Source organism: Cricetulus griseus, chromosome X (assembly GCF_003668045.3).
Source record: "Cricetulus griseus strain 17A/GY chromosome X, alternate assembly CriGri-PICRH-1.0, whole genome shotgun sequence".
NCBI lineage: Eukaryota > Metazoa > Chordata > Mammalia > Rodentia > Cricetidae > Cricetulus > Cricetulus griseus.
The window spans coordinates 94269141-94293305 of NC_048604.1; the positions used below are offsets into that span (position 1 = coordinate 94269141).

The 24165-nt window shown below is 39.5% G+C and overlaps 1 protein-coding gene and 1 non-coding gene across 5 annotated transcripts in view; both read left to right on the top strand.

Annotated features, from left to right (window-relative positions):
* Rps6ka3 (ribosomal protein S6 kinase A3) overlaps positions 1-24165 on the top strand; it is a 110212-nt gene that overhangs the window by 80726 nt on the left and 5321 nt on the right. For all 4 annotated transcript variants that reach the window (XM_027432762.2, XM_027432757.2, XM_027432759.2 and 1 more), the window contains 7 exons: positions 1114-1239; positions 3839-3928; positions 5702-5860; positions 7701-7862; positions 11881-11957; positions 13315-13432; positions 23833-23973. In XM_027432762.2, coding sequence (XP_027288563.1) covers positions 1114-1239; positions 3839-3928; positions 5702-5860; positions 7701-7862; positions 11881-11957; positions 13315-13432; positions 23833-23973 — 873 coding nt within the window. The remainder of the gene's footprint in view (positions 1-1113; positions 1240-3838; positions 3929-5701; positions 5861-7700; positions 7863-11880; positions 11958-13314; positions 13433-23832; positions 23974-24165) is intronic.
* LOC113837675 lies at positions 11737-11841 on the top strand. The gene has a single exon (XR_003488367.1). It is a non-coding gene; the product is annotated as a small nucleolar RNA U13 (small nucleolar RNA).

Consider the following 24165-nt stretch of genomic DNA (forward strand, 5'->3'; position numbering starts at 1 on the left):
AATCCTCCTAAATCTTTTCTTAATAGACCAGAGGCCTCAAACTTCCATTCATTTTTAAAAATACTTCTAAAAGACTGTAGGTGTTTGGAAAGTGAAAGAGCATTGGGGCTAGAGATTTTATAACAATTTCCAATTCTTCCAGAGGACTTGAGTATAAGTCCCGTTGTCCACATTAGACAGTTTACAACCATCTATCTATAACTGCAGCTCCAAGGGATCCAACACCCTCTTCTGGCCTCTATGGGCATGCCCACACATGTAGCATACAGATACACATGCATAAATTGCACGCACGCACACGCACATGCTCAAGCCAAACAAAATCCTAGCATGTAGAGAGGGAAGTAGACACAAAGTCCCACCCCTATCCAAGAACTATTCGAAATTTATACCTGCTGGAAAAAGGAAAGTTTGTTTTTTTCAATGGAGTAACACTGAGTATGTCAGTTACACTTTAGGACAGGCATTATGCTCAGAAGTAGTTGGCCAACACAAATTGGATTTCATGGAGGGGTGTGTGTGTTCCTGATGGGTTTTTTTTTTTTGGGTCTTGTTTTCTTTGGTTTATTTTATTTATTTATTTATTTATTTGGTTTTTCGAGACAGGGTTTCTCTGTGTAGCTTTGGAGCCTATCCTGGCACTCGCTCTGGAGACCAGGCTGGCCTCGAACTCACAGAGATCCGCCTGCCTCTGCCTCCCGATTGCTGGAATTAAAGGCATGCACCACCAACACCCGGCTCTTTGGTTTATTTTTTAAGAGAGACAAAGAACATGAAGTTGAGTAATGGAGGGGTCTGGTAGGAATTTGAAGAGAGGAAAGAATATGATCAAAATACATTGTCTCAAAAATAAAAACAGAAGAGGCAAAATCAAAGATAAGGGTATAGGTAAACTATCAATTATTTGTTTTTTATGTTCTACATACTAATTTTTCTTGTTAATATAAGTACCCTCAAAGGGCCTATTTCACATACTAAAAATATTTTTATTCATTATTATTACTATATGTGTATTAGTGAATAACAATAGATGTTCAGTAAAATATTCCTTGATTCTAAAATGCATTAGCGATACTACAAAACTATTTTATCAACCTATGATTTTGTTTGTAGCAATTACACAGGAACAGTATTCAATTTACTGATGGATATGAAGTCAAAGAGGATATTGGTGTTGGCTCATACTCTGTTTGCAAGAGATGTATACATAAAGCCACAAACATGGAGTTTGCAGTGAAGGTAAATATTTTCAGATTTAAAATGAAACTCATAGCAGTTCTTAATTATACATGTCATGTATGGGTTGCAAATTACACTCTTCAACCCAGGTGCCTGTGCAGTGGTACCTGACTACAATCCAACTATTCAGGAGACTGAGGCAGGAGAATCATGAGTTAGAAGCTAACCTAGCCAGTATGACAAGACCTCCCTAAAATAATTACATTCTTCTCTTTGGCAAAAGTGCCTTTTGTTATAAAGTAAATTGAAGGTAAATATAAGTATCTGGGTTAGTGATCTTCAAAGATACTAACCTGGAATCATAGATTCCCATTCTGCTGACATAAACAGTAAGATGGCTGTATAGCCAGTTAGGCCAGTTTATACCTCTGATGATTTTAATAGGACTCCCTGCACTCTGAATAGTTCCTATGTTATGATCAGGATTTAAGGGAATTCCTGAAAACTATGTGCAAATTTTGTATTATGTCTGGTGAAAATGTTCATAGATTTCTTTATATCTAAAATGAATCTTTGAACCATTAAAAGAATAAGAACCATGATCATTTCTTATCATTAGTAATTTCAATTTCATATGGTATCTTAAGACAAAAGTATCCAAGCCAAAACCTGAGCATCTAGTTTTGTGATAGTTTGAATTTTAAACCTCTATCTATGAATGAACAAGCATATCCAAATTCTGCCTTTTCACTGTTTATGATAGTAATCTATCCTTTCCCACTTCAGGTAATTCAAGTACTGCCTAAAGCTTCCAACTGACTTTGAATCTGCATAGTAGTTTATAAGTAGCTCATGTTTAGTTAATGAAAGAGTAGCAAATTGTTATTACTATGTAAAACTGGATACAATTGCTTTAAAGAGACATGAGTGTCCATAAGGCTTTCTATCAGGTACAATGATGAACCATATAAATGCATTTAACATGCTGGTTGCTGTTCATTGTTCTTATTGAAATCTAAAGAGAATAGAAATTTCAGACTTCTAACATGCAATGAGAAAAAGGGAATGGTGTACTTGATAGGCAGTTTAGGCATGTGTCTTGCCTCCATAAACACATCAAACATGTCCTGAGGGCCCATTTTAGAAAGATTGCTTTCACTGTGAGGCCAGCCTGAGCTACATGGTTAACTTAGAGGCTGATCTGGGCTACAAAATGAGAATTTGTCTTTAAAACATTTAACAACTAAAACTGATAAAGTAAAATTGAACCACAAAATTTGCTTCAGATTATTCTTTGAATAAATCTAAAGCAAAGTATGGTGGCACATGCCTATCATCCCAGCACTTGGGAGTGGAGGCAGGAGAAGTCAGGGGGATTTCATCCTTAGCTAAATAGTGAGTTTGAAGCCAGTCTCGAGTCCATGAAACCCTGTCTCATAAAACAAAGCCCAAATTGTTTTTACAAATATAGTACTTAGGGCTGGAAAGATGGCTTAGGGGTTAAGAGCACATGCTGCTCTTGCAGAAAACCTGGGTTTCCCAGCATCCACATAGTTGCTCACAGTAGTCCAACATCCACTTTTGATCTCTGAGGGCTCCTGCACATGCATGTACACACATATAAAATAAAATTATTTTTTAAAAGGCAGCACTTAATACTCTTCCAGCAGACCCAGTTTGAGTCCTGGAACCCATGTGGGAGTTCACAATCATCTGTAACTCCAATTCTGGAGACTCCAACACCCTTTCTGGCCTCAGTGGTCACCAGACATGTATGTGGTACACAGATAGATATACACATGTAGGCACAACACCTATACACATTAAATTTTAAAAATATGTTTGTATAGTACTTCAATATACTAAAAAATTAAGAAAAAATATAAGCAACTGACATAAAAGAGTTAAAATCTATGGTAACATTTTAAAGAGCTTTATATAGTAAATGTAGTCAACTAATATTCTAGGGTGGTTTTATACGGAGATTTTCTGCTTAGATTCAGAAATAAGCTTGTTTACTTAATTTTTGTAAGTAGCTTACAGCTAATGTGATAGTCCATTAAGATAATTAAAAGAAGTAAAGTTAGCTGGATGGTGGTAGCACACGCCTTTAATCCTAGCACTTAGGAGACAGAGGCAGGTGGTTCTCTTGAGTTTGAGGCCAACCTGGTCTACAGAGATAGTTTCAGGACAGCCAGGGCTACACAGAGAAACCATTTCTTGAAAAAAGAAAGAAATTCTGTGCAATAAGCAGATGCTAATGGTGGTATTGGAGACACATCTATCTCTTAGTTTTCTGTATTGATAGGTGATTAGAAGTTGAATTCTCAAATGTTTGAGAAATTCAAGGATGAAAAAAATGATGTGGTAACTTTGTTCTTGATGACTTTTCTTGAGGCTTTTGAATTTTAATAATTCCCAAATTTACTACAAACTTACCTTGAAGTGACCTAGTAGGAATGTGTCACATGCTTAGCCTTATATAGCCATCTATGTGGAGACTACCTTTCCAATGAAATAATCTGGGTAAGTACTTAACAACAACTGATTGGTAAATGGCTTGTGTGTACAGTGTTTACATGTGATGATACCTAAGGTCTATAACTAAACATTTATGGTTCATGTTCAAAAATATTTATGATAAATATCTGCATTTTAGATTATTGATAAAAGCAAGAGAGACCCAACAGAAGAGATTGAAATTCTTCTTCGTTATGGACAGCATCCAAACATCATTACTCTAAAGGATGTAAGTAGATTCTTTAACAAAGATCACTTGAAGCAGTTGTCAAACTCATATTTAGGATATTTTTCAAATATTATGTGGTAGAGAAAGACCACTTCAGAATAGTCAATTTAGAAAGTAAATTCGAATGGATGAAAGTAGAAATTATTATCTTGAGCTATGAATGATGAATACTGCATAGTCCTTCTCATATGAAGATCCTAGATTTTTTTTAGTGTGTGTGGGGGGGGTATACAAAAGTGGGGATTATAGGTCATGAAATCAGAAAGATGACCTTGGGAGTTGATGAATGTTGTTTAGGATGGGGATATGACTTGTAGTAGGAAGGAAAGGGCCAGCAGGACAGAGAAGGGAATATACTGGAGGAGGAGGATTGAGTTTAAAAAAAAACAGCATTTATGAAAATCTCATAATGTAACCCATTACTTTATATATTAACTTAAAGTAAATATAAAAAAATAGATTGGAGAAAAATATTAGAGGGACAGCTCAGTGGTTAAGAGTACTTGTTGCTTTCCCACAGGACCTAAGTCTGATTCCCAGCACCCATCAGGTGGCTTACAACCAACCACCCGTACGTGATTCCAGCTCCATGGGATATGATGATTCTAGCCTCCATAGGCACTAACACTCACATTCATATGTGCACACACACACATGTGCACACAGATGCATACACATGCAATTAAAAATATAAATAAATCTTAAAAATTAATAAAACTTTAAGAATATCTAATTTTCTGCTTTTTCTTTAAAAACTATTTTAACATTATTACTTATAGTATGTGAATTTGAACATATAAATATTAATATTCAAGATTTGTGAGTGTCTCTGAAGGCTCCCTATGCTATCCTCCCACCTGCCTTCCTCTGTAGCAGTTTTCATAGTTTTTTACACATCCTGTTATAGTGGGAAATTACCAATACAGAACCAAGTGGAAATATAAGGGTATTTAATAGGGAAAAGCCTTACTTACAGAGCGACCTAGCCAGCCGGCATGGCAGCGGTCTGTCCAGCAAGTACAAAAGTGAAGCTGAAAGAGAAATGCAGTCCCCTGAAAGTCTCACTCTACATCACCCTGACCACGCCCTCACAAGCATGGTCAGGCACACCTGTAGCCAGCCCCTAAGTAGGCATGGCTACAGCTTCCCCTACATCCTGTGTTCTGGCCATGCTTTATTTGGGATGTAGACTTTTTAAAACATGCGTATTTCATTTTCTCCAAGTGCTCTTTGAATGTGTCGACCTTTCGGTGGGAATATCATTTCCCTTTTTTACCTGGTTGACTGCAACAACTAAGACTCTGCTACAGGCTGCTTCCTTCCAGGAAGCCTTTCCTGTCCATTACCACTCCCAGGATAAGTGAGGTATCTTTTACCTGGGATGCCCTGGTACCTCTATCTCCTGTGGTTTTTATTATAACTGAATTTTGACAAAAATATCCCTGTCTCAAGTAGTCAGGTTTCTCGATTGTTGGTGCTCACATAGGCTCAGAGGCTGTCTAGATATTGTCAAAACTCTTATTTTCTCAGAATGATTTCTCTTAGATAAATGATGTTGTCTAAGTCTCATTAAATGTGAAACTACTCACTATAAATGACTCTAACACAATCTCCAGAAATCCTGTATTGGTTTTTCACAAGTAAATTTTTCTTGAACATGCAATTTTTGTATCTTTTAATATATTCACTTAATCTTTAGTATGTTTAAGTAGTAATTTAGAGACATACATAAAGCTTCAAATCATTTTTTATGTTTTTATTTAAATTGTATAGGTGTATGATGATGGAAAATATGTGTATGTAGTAACAGAACTTATGAAAGGAGGCGAATTGCTGGATAAAATTCTTAGACAGAAGTTTTTCTCAGAGCGAGAGGCCAGTGCTGTCCTGTTTACTATAACTAAAACTGTTGAGTATCTTCATGCACAAGGGGTAAGTCTTTTGAACATAATTTATGCACACACATACTTATATATGCATATCCTTTTTTAATACTCAAGCTAAAATTAAAATTATAAAAGTAATGGAAAACTGTAATGAGCTTCATTATCCTACTGCTTTTCCTTTATACAAACATTTTTCTTTGATCCTGAAGTACTTTGAAATCTTAGCATGCCTATATTGAGTTGTTATGCTCTTTACCCTTAAAAGCTAGCAAGTGGAAGGTGTTAGATCTATAGCTTTCTGGCTGTGGCTAGTCAATTTGCCTAGAACTGTACCTTGAAGTCGGTATAAGACAATATTTGTTGAACAACTGATAGCTTTACAGTTTCCTAAGTCATCTGTGTTCTTTTTCCCATGCTTTATCAGTTAATTAGGAAAATAACATTAATGTTCTGGATGTTAGGAACTAAAACTAAGGTGATTAGCATGTAGACTTGGAATTTGGTGATTGAAATACGAATTAAATCTAAACTCTTTTTAAAAAGAGAATGATTTTGTGTATGTGACATCTTTATTTGTACATCGAATAAATGATACTTTATTTGGGTTTGGATTTGAATTTTTTTTTGGTTTTTAGAGGCAGGGTTTCTCTGTGGCTTTGAAGCCTGTCCTGGCACTTGCTCTGTAGACCAGGCTGGCCTTGAACTCAAAGAGATCCACCTGCCTCTGCCTCCTGAGTGCTGGGATTAAAAGGATGCACCACCACTGCCCAGCTGTATTTGAATTTTTAAAATTACTATTATGTGGGCTGGAGAGATGCCTCAGCGGTTAAGAGCACTGACTGTTCTTCCAAAGGTCCTGAGTTCAATTCCCAGCAACCACATGGTGGCTCACAACCACCTTGAATGAGATCTTGTGCCCTCTGCTGACATGGAGGCAGAAGACATAATAAATAAATAAATAAATAAATAAATAAATAAATAAATAAATAAATAAAATCTTTAAAAAAATGCTATTATGTATACAGTATTCTGTCTTCATGTATGCCTGCACCCTAGAAGAGGGCGCCAGATCTTATTACAGATGGTTGTAAACCACCATGTGGTTGCTGGGAATGGAACTCAGGACCTCTGGAAGAGCAGCCAGTGCCATCTCTGAGCCATCTCTCCAGCCCTTGTTTTTACTCTTAACATGCTAGTTTGTGTCTTTATTGTTTTCCTATCTTTTTTTATTTTTGGATTTTCGAGACAGTGTTTTTCTATCTTGATATATGCTATTCCCTCACTTTAGAATAGCTTCATCTCACTGTTTTCATGGCTTGTTTAAAGTGTCCAATTTAGGTCTTAGGTCCGATATTATTTCCTCTCAAAACTGTCCCATTCTTTAAAATGGCTTATCTGAACCTGTCTTATATTCCTTTCCACTATGTTGCAAGTGCCTACCATGAAAAAGCCAGGATCTTATGAGTCTTACTTACAGTGTGTGCAGCTCTTTATATAATACACTGGTACATGGTAGAGACTGGAGAACTGTTATGAAATGAATGGATTATCTGGAGATAGATTTGTAGTTGCTATTTGTATTTCTCCTTAACCCAATTGAACAAGAGGGAATAGGTAACTAATATTATTTCTTCCTCCTCCTTATGCCCAGGCCAGTCAGAGTTAGACAGCTATGCTTATATTAACACCATTTATAATGTGCTATGTGCATTGTTTGGCAGTATGGGAATAAAGAAATTCCTTGGGGGAGGATGGGAGGGCAAGGGAATGGGGGGTGGATATGTAAATATGAGTAGTAATTAAAGAATTTAAATAAATAAACAAAAAGAAATTAATTAGGGAAATGTATTGTGTTAACATAAATCTCTGATTTGTATTTCAAATAGGTGGTTCACAGAGACTTGAAACCTAGCAACATTCTTTATGTGGATGAATCTGGTAATCCAGAATCTATTCGAATTTGTGATTTTGGCTTTGCAAAACAGCTGAGAGCAGAAAATGGTCTTCTCATGACTCCTTGTTATACTGCAAATTTTGTTGCACCAGAGGTAATTGTGAGAAAGTGTGCTTGCTGTGTTTGGGTATATTTAAGAACTCATTTTCTATCTTTAATACTGAATAATTAATTATTGTTTAATTGAAGAATCACTGAACTAATTGAAATAAAATGCCAGTCCTTTATTTCCTTGTCTAATGCTTCAATGACATCAGATTGCCTACAGGAGAAAAATCTAAATTCCTTAGTAAGGCATTACAAAAGCTCTTCAGTTTTCCTAGTATCCTCTTCCTGAAGTTCTAGCCACTTTGTACCATTTTGCCTATCATTAACACTGTTCTGTCCTCTCGTTTTGTTCTGAGACAGGGTCTCAGTTCTGAACCCAGATTGGCCTTGAACTTGCAATGACCCACCTCAGCCTCCCCTCCCAAGTTCTGAGATTACAGATGTGAGCCACCACACACAGCTTTGCCTTTTGCTTCTACTTTTGATTGCCCTCTGCCTCCTCTCTTTTGCCTACAGACATCTTATTTGTAGGTCCAATATAAACTAGCTAACTCTCTCCCCATATCAAGAATTAATTGGAGTGCCAGGCGTTGGTGGCTCACACCTTTAATCCCAGCACTCGAGAGGCAGAGGCAGGCGGATCTCTGTGAGTTCGAGGCCAGCCTGATCTCCAGAGAGAGTGCCAGGATAGGCTCCAAAGCTACACAAAGAAACCCAGTCTCGAAAAACCAAAAAAAAAAAAAAAAGAATTAATTGGAGCTCAAATTATCCTCAGGAATGGAGTGCTTTTCTAACTATAAGAAGCCCTAGATTTGATCCCCAGCTCCCCAAAAATGGATAAATCATGTATTTATCTCAATATCAGAGTCTTTATTAACATTTGTTATAATACTTACGTTGAATTGTTAACTATATCTTGATTTCCTCTGCTAGATTCTATTTTTTTTAAAGAAATTGATCTTTTTCAAAATTTGTCATAATTCATGCCTGATAATAATCAGTGATGATTATTAAATGTTTGAGTGAATCAAATAATATGCAAGTTAGTGGATTTAGCACTTTATCATTTGTATGAGGCTACATGTGTTCTTAAAAGTATTATTTGCCAGGTATGAGAGGCATGCCTGTAATCCTAGTACTAGGGAAGCTCAGTATAGAATCAAGAGTACACAACCTGCCCTGACGACAAAGGAAGTTTGAGGCTAGCCTGGGCTATCAAGTGAAACTCTGTCTCAAAAAGTATTATTTATAGTAATTTCTATAGCCCCATTCAAAATAGAAATTCATTAAGAATTTGTCAGGTGTGATAACACAGACACTTTTAATTGCAGCACTAAGGCAGAGACAGGTGGATCTCTCTGAGTTCTAGGCCAGCCTGGTCTACATAGTGAATTCCAGGCCAGGCAGAACTATATAGTGAGATTATGTCTCAAGAAGAAATGTGTAGGGGTTGGGGATTTAGCTCAATGGTAGGGTGCTTACCTAGCAAGCACAAGGCCCTGGGTTCAATCCTCAGCTCCGAATTTTAAAAAAAGGAAGAAGAAATATGTAAACAAAAATTACCTTTGATTTGTCCTGTATCCTTCTGTACCCACAGCAGTATATAATAAATGTTCAATACCAATGTTAAATTCATATATACATTTATGAATTATATATTTATGATTTATATACAGTTACACATTATAGATTTATATATGCATTTATGAATGTATTATGAATTTAATATAATATACATAAATGTATATAAGCAGAATGCTCTATTTGATTACTATATGGTATTATTTGTTAATCATTTCTCTTTTTTTGGTTTTTCGAGACAGGATTTCTCTGTACTGCTTTGGAGGTTGTCCTGGAACTCTCTCTGTAGACCAGGGTGGCCTTGAACTCACAGAGATCCGCCTGCCTCTGCCTCCCGAGTGCTTGGATTAAAGGCGTGTGCCACCAACACCAGGCTGTGTTAATCATGTTTTGTTAAAATTCTTATGTGTATTGATTTGGAAAATAAAGTTCCATTTAATATCCAAATATATGTGAAAAACGGTGTGAAGAAGTTGGAAAGATGACTCCATTTAAGAGTACTTGCTGTTCTTGCAAAGGATCAGCAGCTAACAATCATGTAACTCCAGTTCCATGAGATCAGCCCCATCTCCTGGCCTTTGTGGTGCACATAATGATGGAGTCCACAAGATTACACAATAGATTACAGCTGATATTGAGAAGACCAACCCACCAGATGCGCATATCTGTTGAAGGACAAAATTCAAGAGGCGTGGCCTGTGAGGAATATTGTTTTTTGAATAGCTGGCTGCCTCTAACTGCAATTCTCTTGTGTTGTAACATAGTCCCCTCTAATACAACTTTGGGACTTGTCCTACAACCTTAGCAGTCTATTCCTCATTTGTTGGGCACAATTATTCCTGTGTACTGATAAATGGATGACTTCTCCCTACACTGTGTGATTCTGGTGGAAAAGAAACTTAGAAGACTGTTCGCTATAATTATCTCACTGACAGGACAATTTGGTCAGACGAGGTGTCTCTGTAGGTAGACCTAGTGGAACTTTCACAGATAATACTCAAGGACAGAATTTCAGTGCATCTGGATTTGTTAAATAAAAGCCCCTCAGAGATTAAAAGAACAGAGTAGTCCTGAACTCAACCCTCCTGCCTTTATAGAAACTGCAGCATGTCCCTGCTTTGACCCCAAGGGCTATTAACACTTTCTATACACTTTTACAAAGTTTATTGATACAAGATTTTAAGCTTAGGAGACTAACTCTTTGTTTAAGCCCTGATATTTGTGTAATTACAGAAAGAGGTTGTTAACCAGTTAACCATCTCCAGAGGGAGATAGCTTTCTCAAATGAGAAGTGAGCACACAGATGGCCAGAGCGGCTGAGAGGTGTCAGGTTCCAACCTTGTACAAAATAGTTACAGGACCCCTCTTTGTTCTAGTCACATAGGGCATAAGATATATTTTCAGATTTGAAAGGATTTTTATTGCCAGTTAACATTTGGCAAATATGCCTATGCGAATCAGCACCATACGTTTCCTCCTTCCCTTACTCAGGTTGCCATGGTTACTCACTAATATGGCTTCTGAAGCACAGCTACATTCTCTGCACTGGGAGACAAGGGCATTTTGTATTTTCACATTTTACTGGTCACAAACTTTTAGCTTATAAATTTAGTTACACTTAAGAAATGTAGAATAGGGCTGGAGAGATGCCTCGGAGGTTAAGAGTACTGATTGCTTTTCCGGAGGTCCTGAGTTCAATTCCCAGCAACCACATGGTGGCTCACAGCCATCCGTTATCAGATCTGGTGCCCTCTTCTGGCCTGCAGGTGTACATGCAGGCAGACCACTATAGACATAAATAAGTAATTTTAAAAAAAGAAAGAAATGTAGAATAGAACTCGGCGTTGGTGGCGCACGCCTTTAATCCCAGCACTCGGGAGGCAGAGGCAAGCAGATCTCTGTGAGTTGGAGACCACCCTGGTCTACAAGAGCGAGTTCCAGGACAGCCTCCAAAGCCACAGAGAAACCCTGTCTCGAAAAAAAAACAAAAATGAGAGAGAGAAGCTGGCAAGTTATTGCTGTGTGTGTCTCCTATTTATCCAAAGGGAATGCTTTGTGACCCTGAAAAATAGCCTTGTAACCTTTCTATTGCCAAAGAATTGCTGTTGTATGTGCATATAAACTGCAGAGATTTGAAACTAGAGGCAGAATAATAAAGAGCTTGACCTGAACAGATTGTGTGTGAAGTTATAGAAATCTTTCAATCCTTGCTCTGGAGAAGCCTTCTCTGAGTTACCCTTGGTAGTGGCCTGGGAGCTGAACTTGCAGACTACTAAACCATACATACAAGCTGGCATATACACAAAATATAAATAATATTTTTAAAAAGATAGTAGTGGATCTTTTTTTGGTTCATAAGTGTGATGATTGGGAATTTACTCCACTGCGTGATGTGTGCCGCCCATTAAACCTTGTTACGATGTAGGCACATTACCCATTAAAAAAAGATTAGTGTGGTAATTGTCATCTTTTACTTTTTCTAGGTTTTGAAACGACAAGGTTATGATGCTGCCTGTGATATATGGAGTCTTGGTGTCCTCCTTTATACAATGCTTACTGGGTAAGCGAATACCATAAGCATTTATTCATCTATATTTAAATGATGTAGGATTTTTAAATCCCTATATTGAAATATCTTTCTATGTTTCTCATACTAATATATATAGTTCTATAATTATATTTAAAGCTGTATCCTTTATTAAATTAGCTTTCCTCTTTTGTTTTGTTTTGATTTTGAGATAGGGACTCACTGTGTTGTCCTGGCTGGCCTCAGACTCACAGAGATCTGCTTGCTTCTGCCTCTGCAGTGCTGGGATTAAGTGGGTACCACCACCTGGCTATAGCTGTGTTTAAGATCATTAATTAAATTAATTTCCATACTTTTATTCTGATTATGTAATAACCATATGCTGTTTTAGTATATTATTCTAGACTGTCATAATTTAAAATGCATACATTGTATATTAAGTCTTAGTTAGGGTTTTATTGCTGTGAAAAGACAGCGTGACCATGATAACTCTTACATTGGAAAACATTTAACAGGTGCTGGCTTACAGTTCAGAGGTTTAGTCCATTATCATCATTGTAAGGATTCAAGCATTATGCTGACCTGCCCCTGTCACCTGGCAGAATGCACTCAGGCAGTACCCTGGTCAGCCCAGGTACAAAGGACCCCTTTAAAAGAAAGACCTCTGCCCACTTACTGTCTTTCCTTCTCCTCTTTCCCACTCCTCACTTTTCCCTCTTTCCTGCTGTTCCCCTGGGGCAGACAGGACTTTTCCTGTCTCCCTCTTCTCTTCTGTCCTCTCTGTCTCTGTGCCCCTTTATGTCTTTTCTGTTTCCTTCTACCCCCCTTCCTTTCTAATAAAACTTCTCACTAAGCTCTGTCTGCCTGGCATGTTTGTCCCTCCGCCTAGGTTATCCTGGCCTGCCATGGAATCTGCCAAGGTTCACCACACTATCATAACAACCATAGAGGCAAACACAGTGACATACAGGCAGACATGGTGCTGGAGAAGGTAGCTGAGAATTCTACATCTTGATTCATAGACAGTAGGAAGAGAATGAGACACACTAGTCCTGGCTTGAGCTTGTGAGACCTCAAAGCCTGCCCCCAGTGGCACACCTTCTCCAATAAGGCCACACCTACTCCAACAACACCACACCTCCCAATAGTGCCAGCCCCTATGAGGTGTCAAGCCATTTTCATTCAAACTACCACAAAGTCTAATTAATATAACCTATTGTTTGGCCTATGAAGCTTCATTTTACTGTCTTTATTTACTTTGATAAACTCCAATAAAGTATTACATTAACTGAACTACTCAGAATATGTTTAGAAACTACAAGTAAATATAAACATTACTAACTTCAAGAGAAATTTTATTTATTGACATTTTAACTTTATTATAATCTAGTTACACTCCATTTGCAAATGGTCCTGATGATACTCCAGAAGAAATATTGGCACGGATAGGTAGCGGGAAATTCTCACTCAGTGGTGGTTACTGGAATTCCGTTTCAGATACAGCAAAGGTACGTGTGACTTCCGTTGCGAAATATTTGATCACACTGTGAAACTCCAAGACTGTATAAATAAAATTAACCTTGGATCAGGGGGTGGAATCACTGACTAGTTGACAGGAATTAACCATAGAGAGGTGGAGGAGCCTGGAATATAGATAGAGAGATGCACAGGAAAGAGTAGGGAGGGACTTAGAGATTTGTGGGGGGGGTTGGTGGTGATGGTGTTTTTTTGGGGGGGCATTTCGAGACAGGGTTTCTCTGTGGCTTTGGAGGCTGTCCTGGAACTAGCTCTTGTAGACCAGGCTGGTCTTGAACTCACAGGGATCCCCCTGCCTCTGCCTCCCCAGTGCTGAGACTAAAGGCGTGCACAAACCCCGGCTTGTAGGTTTTTTTGTTTGTTTGTTTGAGACATTAAAGAGACACTTCTCTTGCTGTCTCCAGCCAAAAAGAAAGATCAGCTGGTTGCTTTTTTGGCTTCTCTGATATGGCAGGTTTTCAATGCAACATCTGACTCCCAAGTTTTTATTGATAAATAGAACGAAAGAGACTTAGTTAAAACCTACATTTGGTGGCTGAGGTTAAGCCAGTGCCAGCAAACCTGAAATCCCACCAGGCTGCAGTCTGAGCAGCAGGGGGTCCTGGGGCACAGAGGATAGTTAAAATATGCGTAGATTCAGGTTCTGCCACTAAGCTGACAGAAACCAACAGACAAAGTAAACAACTACATAACAAAAGTAAACAACTACATAGTTGTTTACTTTTGTTATTGGGGCTAGGAATTGAGCCCAGGACATTATATATGCTAAGCACACATTCTACCACTGAAATATATACCCTCAGCCATCCATATTACAGACTTTTTATCAGGGGAATAGGGTGTTTGATGTGTGTACATGTTTGTCAGTGAACAAATAGATGTGTGTACAAAAGGATGTGGAATACAAAGGAAAATTCTGGGTGTCTTTTCCATAGTAACCATGCAACTTGAGTTGAGGGGTATTGCGTGCTTGCTTGCTTACTTTAAGGTGGGTTCTCTTAGTGGTCTAGGGCTCACCAGTTAGGCTACACTAAACCCCAGAGGTCTACCTGTTTCTTCTTCCCCAACTGTGAGACAATGCATGCAGCAGTGCTTCCTACAGGCCACAGGTTTATACAGACAGTGAGATCTCAGTTGACAAAATCATGAGGCTGACCTGCCTGGATCATCACACATTCTATTGGAGGAAACCCAGTTTGTAGAACTTTGGGAATACCTGCCTTTTGAATAGACACTGTCATTTCTGTAAGACCCTTGTTAAGCCTTAGTTCTCCCTTTTCAACAGTGGGATTCATTCCAAAAAAACCCAGCATGTATTAATCAATTATTGGGCATAACTCCCTCTTGTACCGGTAAACTGAATGACCTTACCCCACACTGTGGAGTCCTGGTATGAAAGTATTTACTCAGTCTAAGAAACATTTGTTCTTGTAGTCAAATCTACATAACTTAGAAGCTAGCTCCCTACAATTATCTTTTATACCAGTATATCCAACAAGGAGAGGAGACTAGCAAATAGACTACAATTGGAGCCTCAAAGACAGGCACTGAATAGGAGACACAGCATGCCTGCCCTCACTGATAAGCAAGACTGGGCAGCCCTGATTTCTCTAACAGCCAACTCAGGAGAGTGTAGCCTACTAGTCCCTGCTCTACTCCAACAAGCTATTAATATTTTGCATTTACCATTGCCCCAGTTTCACTGATATGAGATCTTAATCTAGGACATTAACTGTTTGTGCCTTTACCCCTAGAAATATAGGAAAAGGCTTTGGATCACTTAACCAGCCCCAGGGAAAGGAATTCCTTCTCACTGGGGCATCAACAGTATGAGTGCCCTGCCTGCTTAGCCCGGGGATGGAAGTGGCAGCTTCCATACATTACATTGCCTTTCCCTGTGATGTAGTGCTAGGAGATTTCACTAACATTTGGAAAAATACTAATGTAGCTTTTCCTTTGGGTACTGGGGGATCAAACTCAGGTCCTCATGCATGTATAGTGTTCTAGTTTGTTTTCTATTGCTATGATAAACAGTATGACCAAATCAACTTGGAGAGGAAAGACTTTATTTGACTTAACACTTTCTGATCACAGTCCATCATTGAGGGAAGTTATGGAAGGAAGTCGAGTCAAAAACTGAGGCAGAGTCCATAGAGGAATGGTCCTTACTGGCTTGTTCTCAATGGCTTGCTCAGCCTGCTTTCTTATATTACCCAGGACCAGTTGCCCATGGATGGCACTGCCCACAGTAGGCTGGACCCTCTCACACCAATCATTAATCAAGAAGATGTGGGGCTTGGAGAGATGGATCAATGGTTGAGAGCACATTGTTGCTCTTTAGAAGACCTGGGTTCAGTTCCCAGCACCCACATGATAGCTCACCTATAACTCCAATTATAGGAGTCCAGTGCTTTCCCCTGATCTCTGGAAGCCCCAAGCATGCATGTGGTATACATACATACATGCAGGCAAAACACTTATACATAAAGTAAATCTAAAAATATATGTTCCATAGACAGTCCTACAGGCCAGTCTAATGGACGCAAATCCTTGCTTAAAGTTCCCTCTTCTGGCCAGGCAGTAGTGGTGTACCCCTTTAATCCCAGCACTCAGGAGGCAGAAGCAGGCAGATCTCTGTGAGTTCAAGACAAGCTTGGTCTACAGAGGTAGTTTCAGGACAGCCAGGGCTGTTACACAGAGAAACCCTGTCTTGAAAAACCAAAAAAAGAACAAAAAAAAAGGTCCCCTCTTTCCGGGTGCTGCTAGTTTGTGTCAAGCACTGTACTGACTGAATTATCTCCCTAGTAGGAATCTCCCTAGTTCCTACTAAAAGCTTTTGAGAAAAAAAATATTTGTCACAATCCATGATTAGACGAAACACTAACAGAAGCTTTTTGTTTTTTTTTTAAAGACTTTATTTATTATGTATACAACATTCTGCTTCCATGTACATCTGCACACCAGAAGAGGGCACCAGATCTTATAACGGATGGTTGTGAGCCACCATGTGGTTGCTGGGAATTGAACTCAGGACCTCTGGAAGAGCAGTCAGTGCTCTTAACCACTGAGCCATCGCTCCAGCCCAGCTGTTTATTTTTAATTAATTAATTTTTATTTAAATTACAAACTTATTTTACATACCAATCCCAGTTCCCTCTCCCTCCTGTCCTCCCATTCCCCCCACTAACCCCCATCCTACCCTCATCCACTCCTCAAGGAGGGGGAGGCCTCCCGTGGGGGATCATCAAAGTCTGTCACATCATTTGGGGCAGGGCCTAGGCCCTCCTCTGTATCTAAGCTGAGAGAGTATCCCAAAGCCCATTCATGCACCAGGGATACCCAGGCCCCTCAACTGACACCCACATTCAGGGGGCCTGGTTCCGTCCTATGCTGGTTTCCCAGCTGTCAGTCCAGCATTCGTGAGCTCCCACTTGCTTAAGTCAGCTGTTTCTGTGGGTTTCCCCAGCATGGCCCTGACCCCTTTGCTCATCACTCCTCCCTCTCCACAACTGGACCCCAGGAGCTCACTTCAGTGCTCAGCTGTGAATCTCTGCTTCTGCATCAGCCACTAGATGAAGGCTCCATGATGACATTCAATCTCATCAATCTCATCATATGGAGAAGAGCACCCAAGGTTGCCTCTGCACCATTGCTTAGACTCTCAATTGGGGTCATTCTTGTGGATCTATGTAGATTTCCCTAGTAACAGATTTCTCATTAATCCCATAATGGCTCCCTCTATTAAAGTATCTCTTTCCTTCCTGTCTTTCTCTGTTCTTCCCCCAACTCAACCTTCCTGATCCCTCATGTTCTCCTCCCCCTCCCCTTCTCCTCTCCTCTTTCTCCTACCTCCGTCCCCCTTCCCCTGTGCTCCCAATTTACTCAGGAGGTCTTGTTCCTTTCCCCTTCTGGGTGGGAACCATATATGTCTCTCTTAGGTTCCTCCTTGTTTCCTAGCTTTTCTGGGATTGTAGATTGTAGGCTGGTTATACTTTGCTCTGCGTCTAATATCTACTTATGAGATTGTACATACCATGTTTGTCTTTCTGTGTCTGGGTTACCTCACTCAGGATGGTTTCTTCTAGTTCCATCCATTTGCCTGCAAATTTCAAGATTTCATTGTTTTTTTTTTCTACTGAGTAGTACTCCATTGTATAAATGTATGGCTGGAGGGAAAGCTCAGCTGTTAAAGGCTAGGCTCACAACCAAAACTATAAGAGCTTTTTGTTTATAAAGTAATATGTTGAAGTGATATTACTAAATATCTTCAACTACAAAAAGGACCATTTATCACATATCTTTCCTAAAGGACATTAGATTGGCCTTATTATCTGTATACATTATAAATTTTTGTTTTACTTACAAGCATGATGAATAATAATGATGGTAATCTTTATGACTTGTCTGTCTACTGTGTGCTTCACACTGCACTTGAACTCATAAGAACCTTGTAAGATAAATGGTAATATCCCCATTTCACAGAATGAAAGCAAGGAGTAGAGTTTTAGTATAAACTTGTCTATACATAGAGTAAGGGATTACCATCCTACAATCCACACTGCCAGAGATACTAGTAAACAAAGAAGACTCTAAAAGAGACAAACTTCATCCCCTGGAGAAGGGGAAAGAGTCACCATCCCCTGAGCAAATTGAGAACATGAGAAGAGGGGGAGGAAGCTACGAGAGTGAGAAGGGAAGAAAAGGAAGGATGCAGAGGTCATGAGGAAGCAGAAATTTTGAGTCAGGTGTAGATTAGAAGAAAGGACATATGACAGGTAGGATTTTAGTTGGGGGGGGGTGGTAGAGGAGGAAGGGAGGGAGAAGGGAACTGCGATTGTCATGTAATTCAATCTTGTTTGTAATTCAAATATATAAAAATTAATTTAAAAAAGAAATAAAAAAAACTTAAACCGGGCATTGGTGGCGCACGCCTTTAATCCCAGCACTCGGGAGGCAGAGGCAGGTGGATCTATGTGAGTTCCAGACCAGCCTGGTCTACAAGAGCTAGTTCCAGGACAGCCTCCAAAGCCACAGAGAAACCCTGTCTCGAAAAAAAAAAAAAAAAAAACTTGTCTATAGGGGCTGTAGAGATGGCTCAGTGGTAAGAGCACTGGCTGCTCTTCCAGAGGACCTAAGTTCAAGTCCCAGCACCCACATGGCAGCTCACAGCTGTCTGTAACTCCAGGTCCAGCAGATCTGGCATCCTCACACAGACATATATGCAGGCAAAACATCAATGTAATAAAATAAAAATAAATTGCTAAAAAGTACTTGTCTATAATTGTACACCAGGTACATGTGATCACTTGAAACTCTCACTGCAGAGTAATTGTGCCCTGAAAGAATTACACTATGTTCTCATTTTGATTTATTATGAAGAACAGGGACTCATCTCTATCACAGTTCATAATAGCCTGGTTTATAGCCTGGTTGCTGGAAATCATTCAGAAACCCTTGGCTCTAGAGATATCGTTCTTAGACTAACACTACTTTCACTTACTTCAGGGAAAGTTCTTATTTTTAAAAAGGGAGTAAACTTCCACATTAAATGAGAAAAACATAAGAGAGACTGAAGAAACATTGGTAACACTATTCACTGACTTTCCTTAGAAATATGTAAGTTGAGGTGATTGTAGAGTACATCCAAAAAGTTGGTAGGTTCTTTTGATGCAGAGCAGGAAGTTCAATTTAGCCAGTTGAATCGATGTTTAGATATGTGGCTTTTAATTGTGTTTAAAAATAACATGCTAGACTAAGTGTGTGGCTCAGCAACCATGAGGCCCTGGGTGAGATTTCCCCAGCACCAAAAATAAAAGAAATAATGTTAGCCTTTGTTTTTCTAACAGTAAAATTTTTTCAAGGCTGATACTTTATTTTTCTGGGTACTTGCCTCCCTAATTCTCCTTATTGAGCACCTATAATATGCTTAATAAATAGAAAGTTTGAAGAAAAAAGATATAGCAAAGACAAATCTTTTTTTCTTTTCAAGATAAAATTCTTGATCTCAGTCTGGCAAAGAGAGAGCCCAAAATGTGCAGTGCAGGATTTACTGTATTAGTGCAGTTTTTATGCTAAAGAAGATTACAGATGATAACTGGACAAGAAAGCAATAGGGGAGGTTTCCAGGCAGATGAGGAGGACATTATAAAAAGTTGCATTCTGTCTGACACTGAGGGAGCTCAGTACATGCCACTTAGGTGGTGATGGGAGCGTGAGAACAGCAAGTGCCTCCAGACTGGTCATTTGATATGACTCCTACATCATGCACAAGCAAAGGTAGCTGATGAACCTGAATTGTAAATAGCTTTGTGGCTCATACTTAGGATTATTGGCTTACTCTGGGTGGAAAAGTTAAAAATAAAAAACTGCCAAGCCAGCCAAGCATGGTAGTACAACCCTTTTAATACCGGTACTTTAGAGGCCAGCATATCTCTGAGTTTGAGGCCAGCCTGATGTACAGAGAGAGTTCCAGAACAGCCAGGGCTACACAGAGAAACTATCTCAGAAAAAAAAAAAGAGCAAAAGAAAACTACTGAGCTATGTGCAGTGATCAGATTTTCCATTTTGAACTCCATGGGACAGTCATTTTCATCCATGGAGTCTGCCACAAACTGTCGAGATCACATGTTAAGTATATGAAGAAATGTTACCCATAACCAGAGTATCACATGCTTTTTCTGGTCAGTTAAAACTAGTTGAAGTTATCTCTATTCGTTTGTATTTGTTTGCAATCCAAAATGCTTTTATAGTGAAAGATGAGGATGGAGACACAAATATAGACAAAAAAAACTTATATCTAAGTCATAGCCTGTCTTATAAATCCCATGCAATTGCAGTAACTTTTGCTCCTATATATAGTTAAGACTCATACTCCAAATTTTAAGCATCATGTAATACTATCATTACCCACAAAAATGAAATAGGGGATTATGTTAATATATGTGTGTCCCTTCAAAAACAAGTTGCCTATGTGAACATTGTCAGTAGTTAGGGTTACATATGGCTATGAGAAGAGAACAGTTCCACAGCCACCCTTTAGTGAGTATTTACTTGCAAAGGGCTCTGTTAACTGTTTGACTTGCATTGTTTTACTCACTGCTCACTGACCTAAGGTTAGGGATATTACTTGTAAGGGTCTATACATTTCAGATCATAAAACTTAAAGACTAAAATAACAGCAGTTGCAATGGAATCTGAGTCAAATGAAAGGAAAATTTAGAAGGTAGAACAGACTTCATAGTTTATTAAACATAAATAGTAAGAAGCAGCTATCAAGCATGCAGTCCACAATGCTACCTCAGGCCAATGTAAGAGAGTGTATTTCACCAAGTGTTTGGATACATAAGAAGCTTTGAGTTTGGCAGTAATTGAAGATTTGAATTTTAAATGCTTATATAATTATGAAATGTTTGGCCATTAGGCAACTGGCCATATGGCTGTAGGTCTTAGAAGTCTATGGTGGAGTTTCAAGGAGTTGACATCATCTGTAGTAGCTAAATAATGATTATTAATGAGATTATCAGAGCATAGTGGTAGAAGCAGCAAGGAAATGCTACCATTTAAAGAGAAAGCTGCCCATGGGGCAAGCAGATGTATAGCTCAGTGGTTGAGTTCTTGCCTAATATGTGTAAGGCCTTTGCCAGAACCAGGAGGGAGGGAGGGCAGGCAAGGTGAGTAGCCATTGAAGGGTTGGAGGTAAAAGAAAGAGTAATTTGAAATGACTTGACCCTGTCAAACACAGAGATGTTATTAAAATTATAAGTGTTTTGTCCCTGGAAGCTTTACAGTTTCTTTAAGCACTTTGGCCCATTTTCAGAATTTGATAGGAAAGGTCTCTTTTTTAGTTTGAACTTTTTAACCTGTCCTTTACTTACATTTATTTATTTATTTTTGATATAGAGTGTCACAAAGTGTTGCCCAGGCTATCCCAAAACCCATGGCTTCAACGAATCTTCTTTCGACCGCCCAAGTGGCTGGGACTACAGGCATGTGCCACTGTTCCTGGCTCACTCTTTATTTCCAATTCTTTTCATTACCTTATTCCTGTTCTTAGCTGTTAAAATAGCTAAGAGTAACTACAAGTATCTAAAACAAAAGAGAAGCTAGAATAACAACTCCCTAATTCCCAATTCTAGTCAGCCACCAGGTTCTGTCAAGAAATCTCCTACACAGTAGTGTCTTCAAACAAGAAGAAAAAAATTCTTATCTCCAGGCTTTCATCCCTCCAAACTATTTTCACCAAGACTTAAGCAGTATAATTTATCTAAATTACAAACTTGACTACCTTACTGTCTTGCTTTAGTGCTTTATTATTCTAGAATAAATCGATATTTGTTAATATGCCTTGCAAAGACCTTCCTCATCTGTCCTCAACCTCTACCACTTCACTGACTACCATGTTCTCCTTGACCAATCTCTACTGTAGCCACATTGCATTCTAGTCAGCTCCTCAACTGTAACATTGTATTAGTCACTTCCTTACTAATACTGTGGTAAAGCCCCATGAACAAAGTAACTTCGAAAGTGTTTAATTGGGTTTACAGTTTCAGAGGGTTAGAGTCCATGATGAAGCAAAGGCATGGTGGCAGGATAAACAGCTCACATCTCAATCCACAAGCAGGAGGGCAGAGAGTGCTAACTTGAAATGGCAAGAGTCTTTTGAAACCTCAAAGCCTGCCGCAGTCATGTACTTCCTCCAACAAGAGCACATCTCCTAATTCTTCACAAACAGTACCACCAACTGGGTACCAAATATTGAAATATAGAGGTCTATGAGGGCCATTCTTATTCAAACCATCAAAAACATGTTCTCTTGTACCTTAGGGCTTTCCTCCAGATCCACTCCCTTTTATCTTCCTGATATATTCTGCTTCCTCCATACCATCTCAAATCCAGCTCTTGCCTATTGTTCAGGTCTCACCTTCCTCTTAATCAGTGGTTCTCAACCTGTGGGTCATGACCCCTTTGAGGTTGTATATCAGATATTTGCATTATGATTAATAACAATAGCAAAATTACAGTTGTGAAGTGTCAATGCAATAATAATTTGGTTGGGGATCACCACAACATGAGGAACTGTATTAAAGGGTCACAGCATTAGGAAGGATGAGAACCACTGCTCTACCCTGAACCATACTCCGGGAGTTCAGTTGTGGAGAGGGAGGAGGGATGAGCAAAGGAGCCAAGATGGGGCTGCAGAAACCCACAGAAACAGTTGACCTGACCTAGTGAGAGCATGGAGACCCTAGTCATAAAGCTGGGGAAACAGCATTGGACCAAACCAAGCCCTCTGAATGTAGGTGCCAGCTAGGAGGCCAAGACAGTCTATGGGACCTCTAACAGTGGAGCCAGCCTTTAGTCCTAGAGCACAAATGGACTTTGGGAGCCCATTCCCTAAGGAGGGATACTGTTGCAGCCCAGATACAGCAAGGAGGGCCTAGACCCTCCCCCAAATGACATGACAGACTTCGAAGGTCCCCTGTGGAGGGCCTCACTATCCCTGGGGAGAAGGTGGGGGATGGGCTGGGGGTGGAGAACATGGGAGGATGGGAGGGTGAGGGAATGAGGGGGATGGGTATGTAAATATGAGTAGTAATTAAAGACTTTAAATTAAAAAAAGAAACTGACAGGAAAAGAGTCACTTTTCCCAGCTGGGTGGTGGTGGCGCATGCCATTAATTCCAGCACTTGGGAGGCAGAGGCAGGAGGATCTCTGTGAGTTCGAGATTAGCCTGGTCTACAAGAGCCAGTTCCAGAACAGACTCCAAAGCCACAGAGAAACCCTGTCTCGAAAAAAAAAAAAACAAAAAATGGTCGCTTTTCCCAGCACTCAGGAGACTGAGACAGGAGGATTGCCAAAAGTTTGAGACTAGACTGAGCTACATATAGAGCACCAGACTAATTGGGGATACATGGCAACACTGTCTCAAAAGAAGTAACCATCAACAGTGACATTTTTGAAGTCATCTTCCAGTTCAGATCAGGTATCTATGTTCTAGCTGCTCTTGGCACTTGCCCATCCCATCAGAGCCTTTACCTTGCTCTGTAACTGATTCTTTGTATCTTCCTCACTGAACTTAAAGCTTTGTAAAGCCAGACCTCTTTGGATATTATAAACCCCTATAAGTAGAGCAAAACTAAGAAAAGCTAAAGTAAACTGATCCTTTGCACCATAACAAAATTGTGGTACATGGGGACGATAAAGGAGAGATTGGAGTATTTTTCTCACAAACATATCCTAAAATTTGTTTTGTGACAAAAGTATATACCATCATAAAAGCTGAAGAAGAATGGTGACAATATCAAGCATTATAGAAATAAAAGAGAAAAAAAGGAGAGTTAACCTTGTCTTATTCTTCTCCTTCACCTGATAGGACCTGGTGTCAAAAATGCTTCATGTAGATCCTCATCAGAGACTGACTGCAGCCCTTGTGCTCAGACATCCTTGGATTGTGCACTGGGACCAACTGCCACAATACCAACTAAACAGACAGGATGCACCACATCTCGTAAAGGTGAGCAGCCCTACATCCAGTCATTGCTTTCTATGTGACCTCCGGGATGGATAAGGCCAGCCGAACCTCCAAGAAGCCTGTCTCCGTGCCCCAAGCCACTTTCCTTTTCCTCTTGTTTACCAGTTCTAGTATGGGATTCTTGTACATGGGTGCCTAATGGCTTGGGGGCATGGTGACGCAAGGCACACCAGA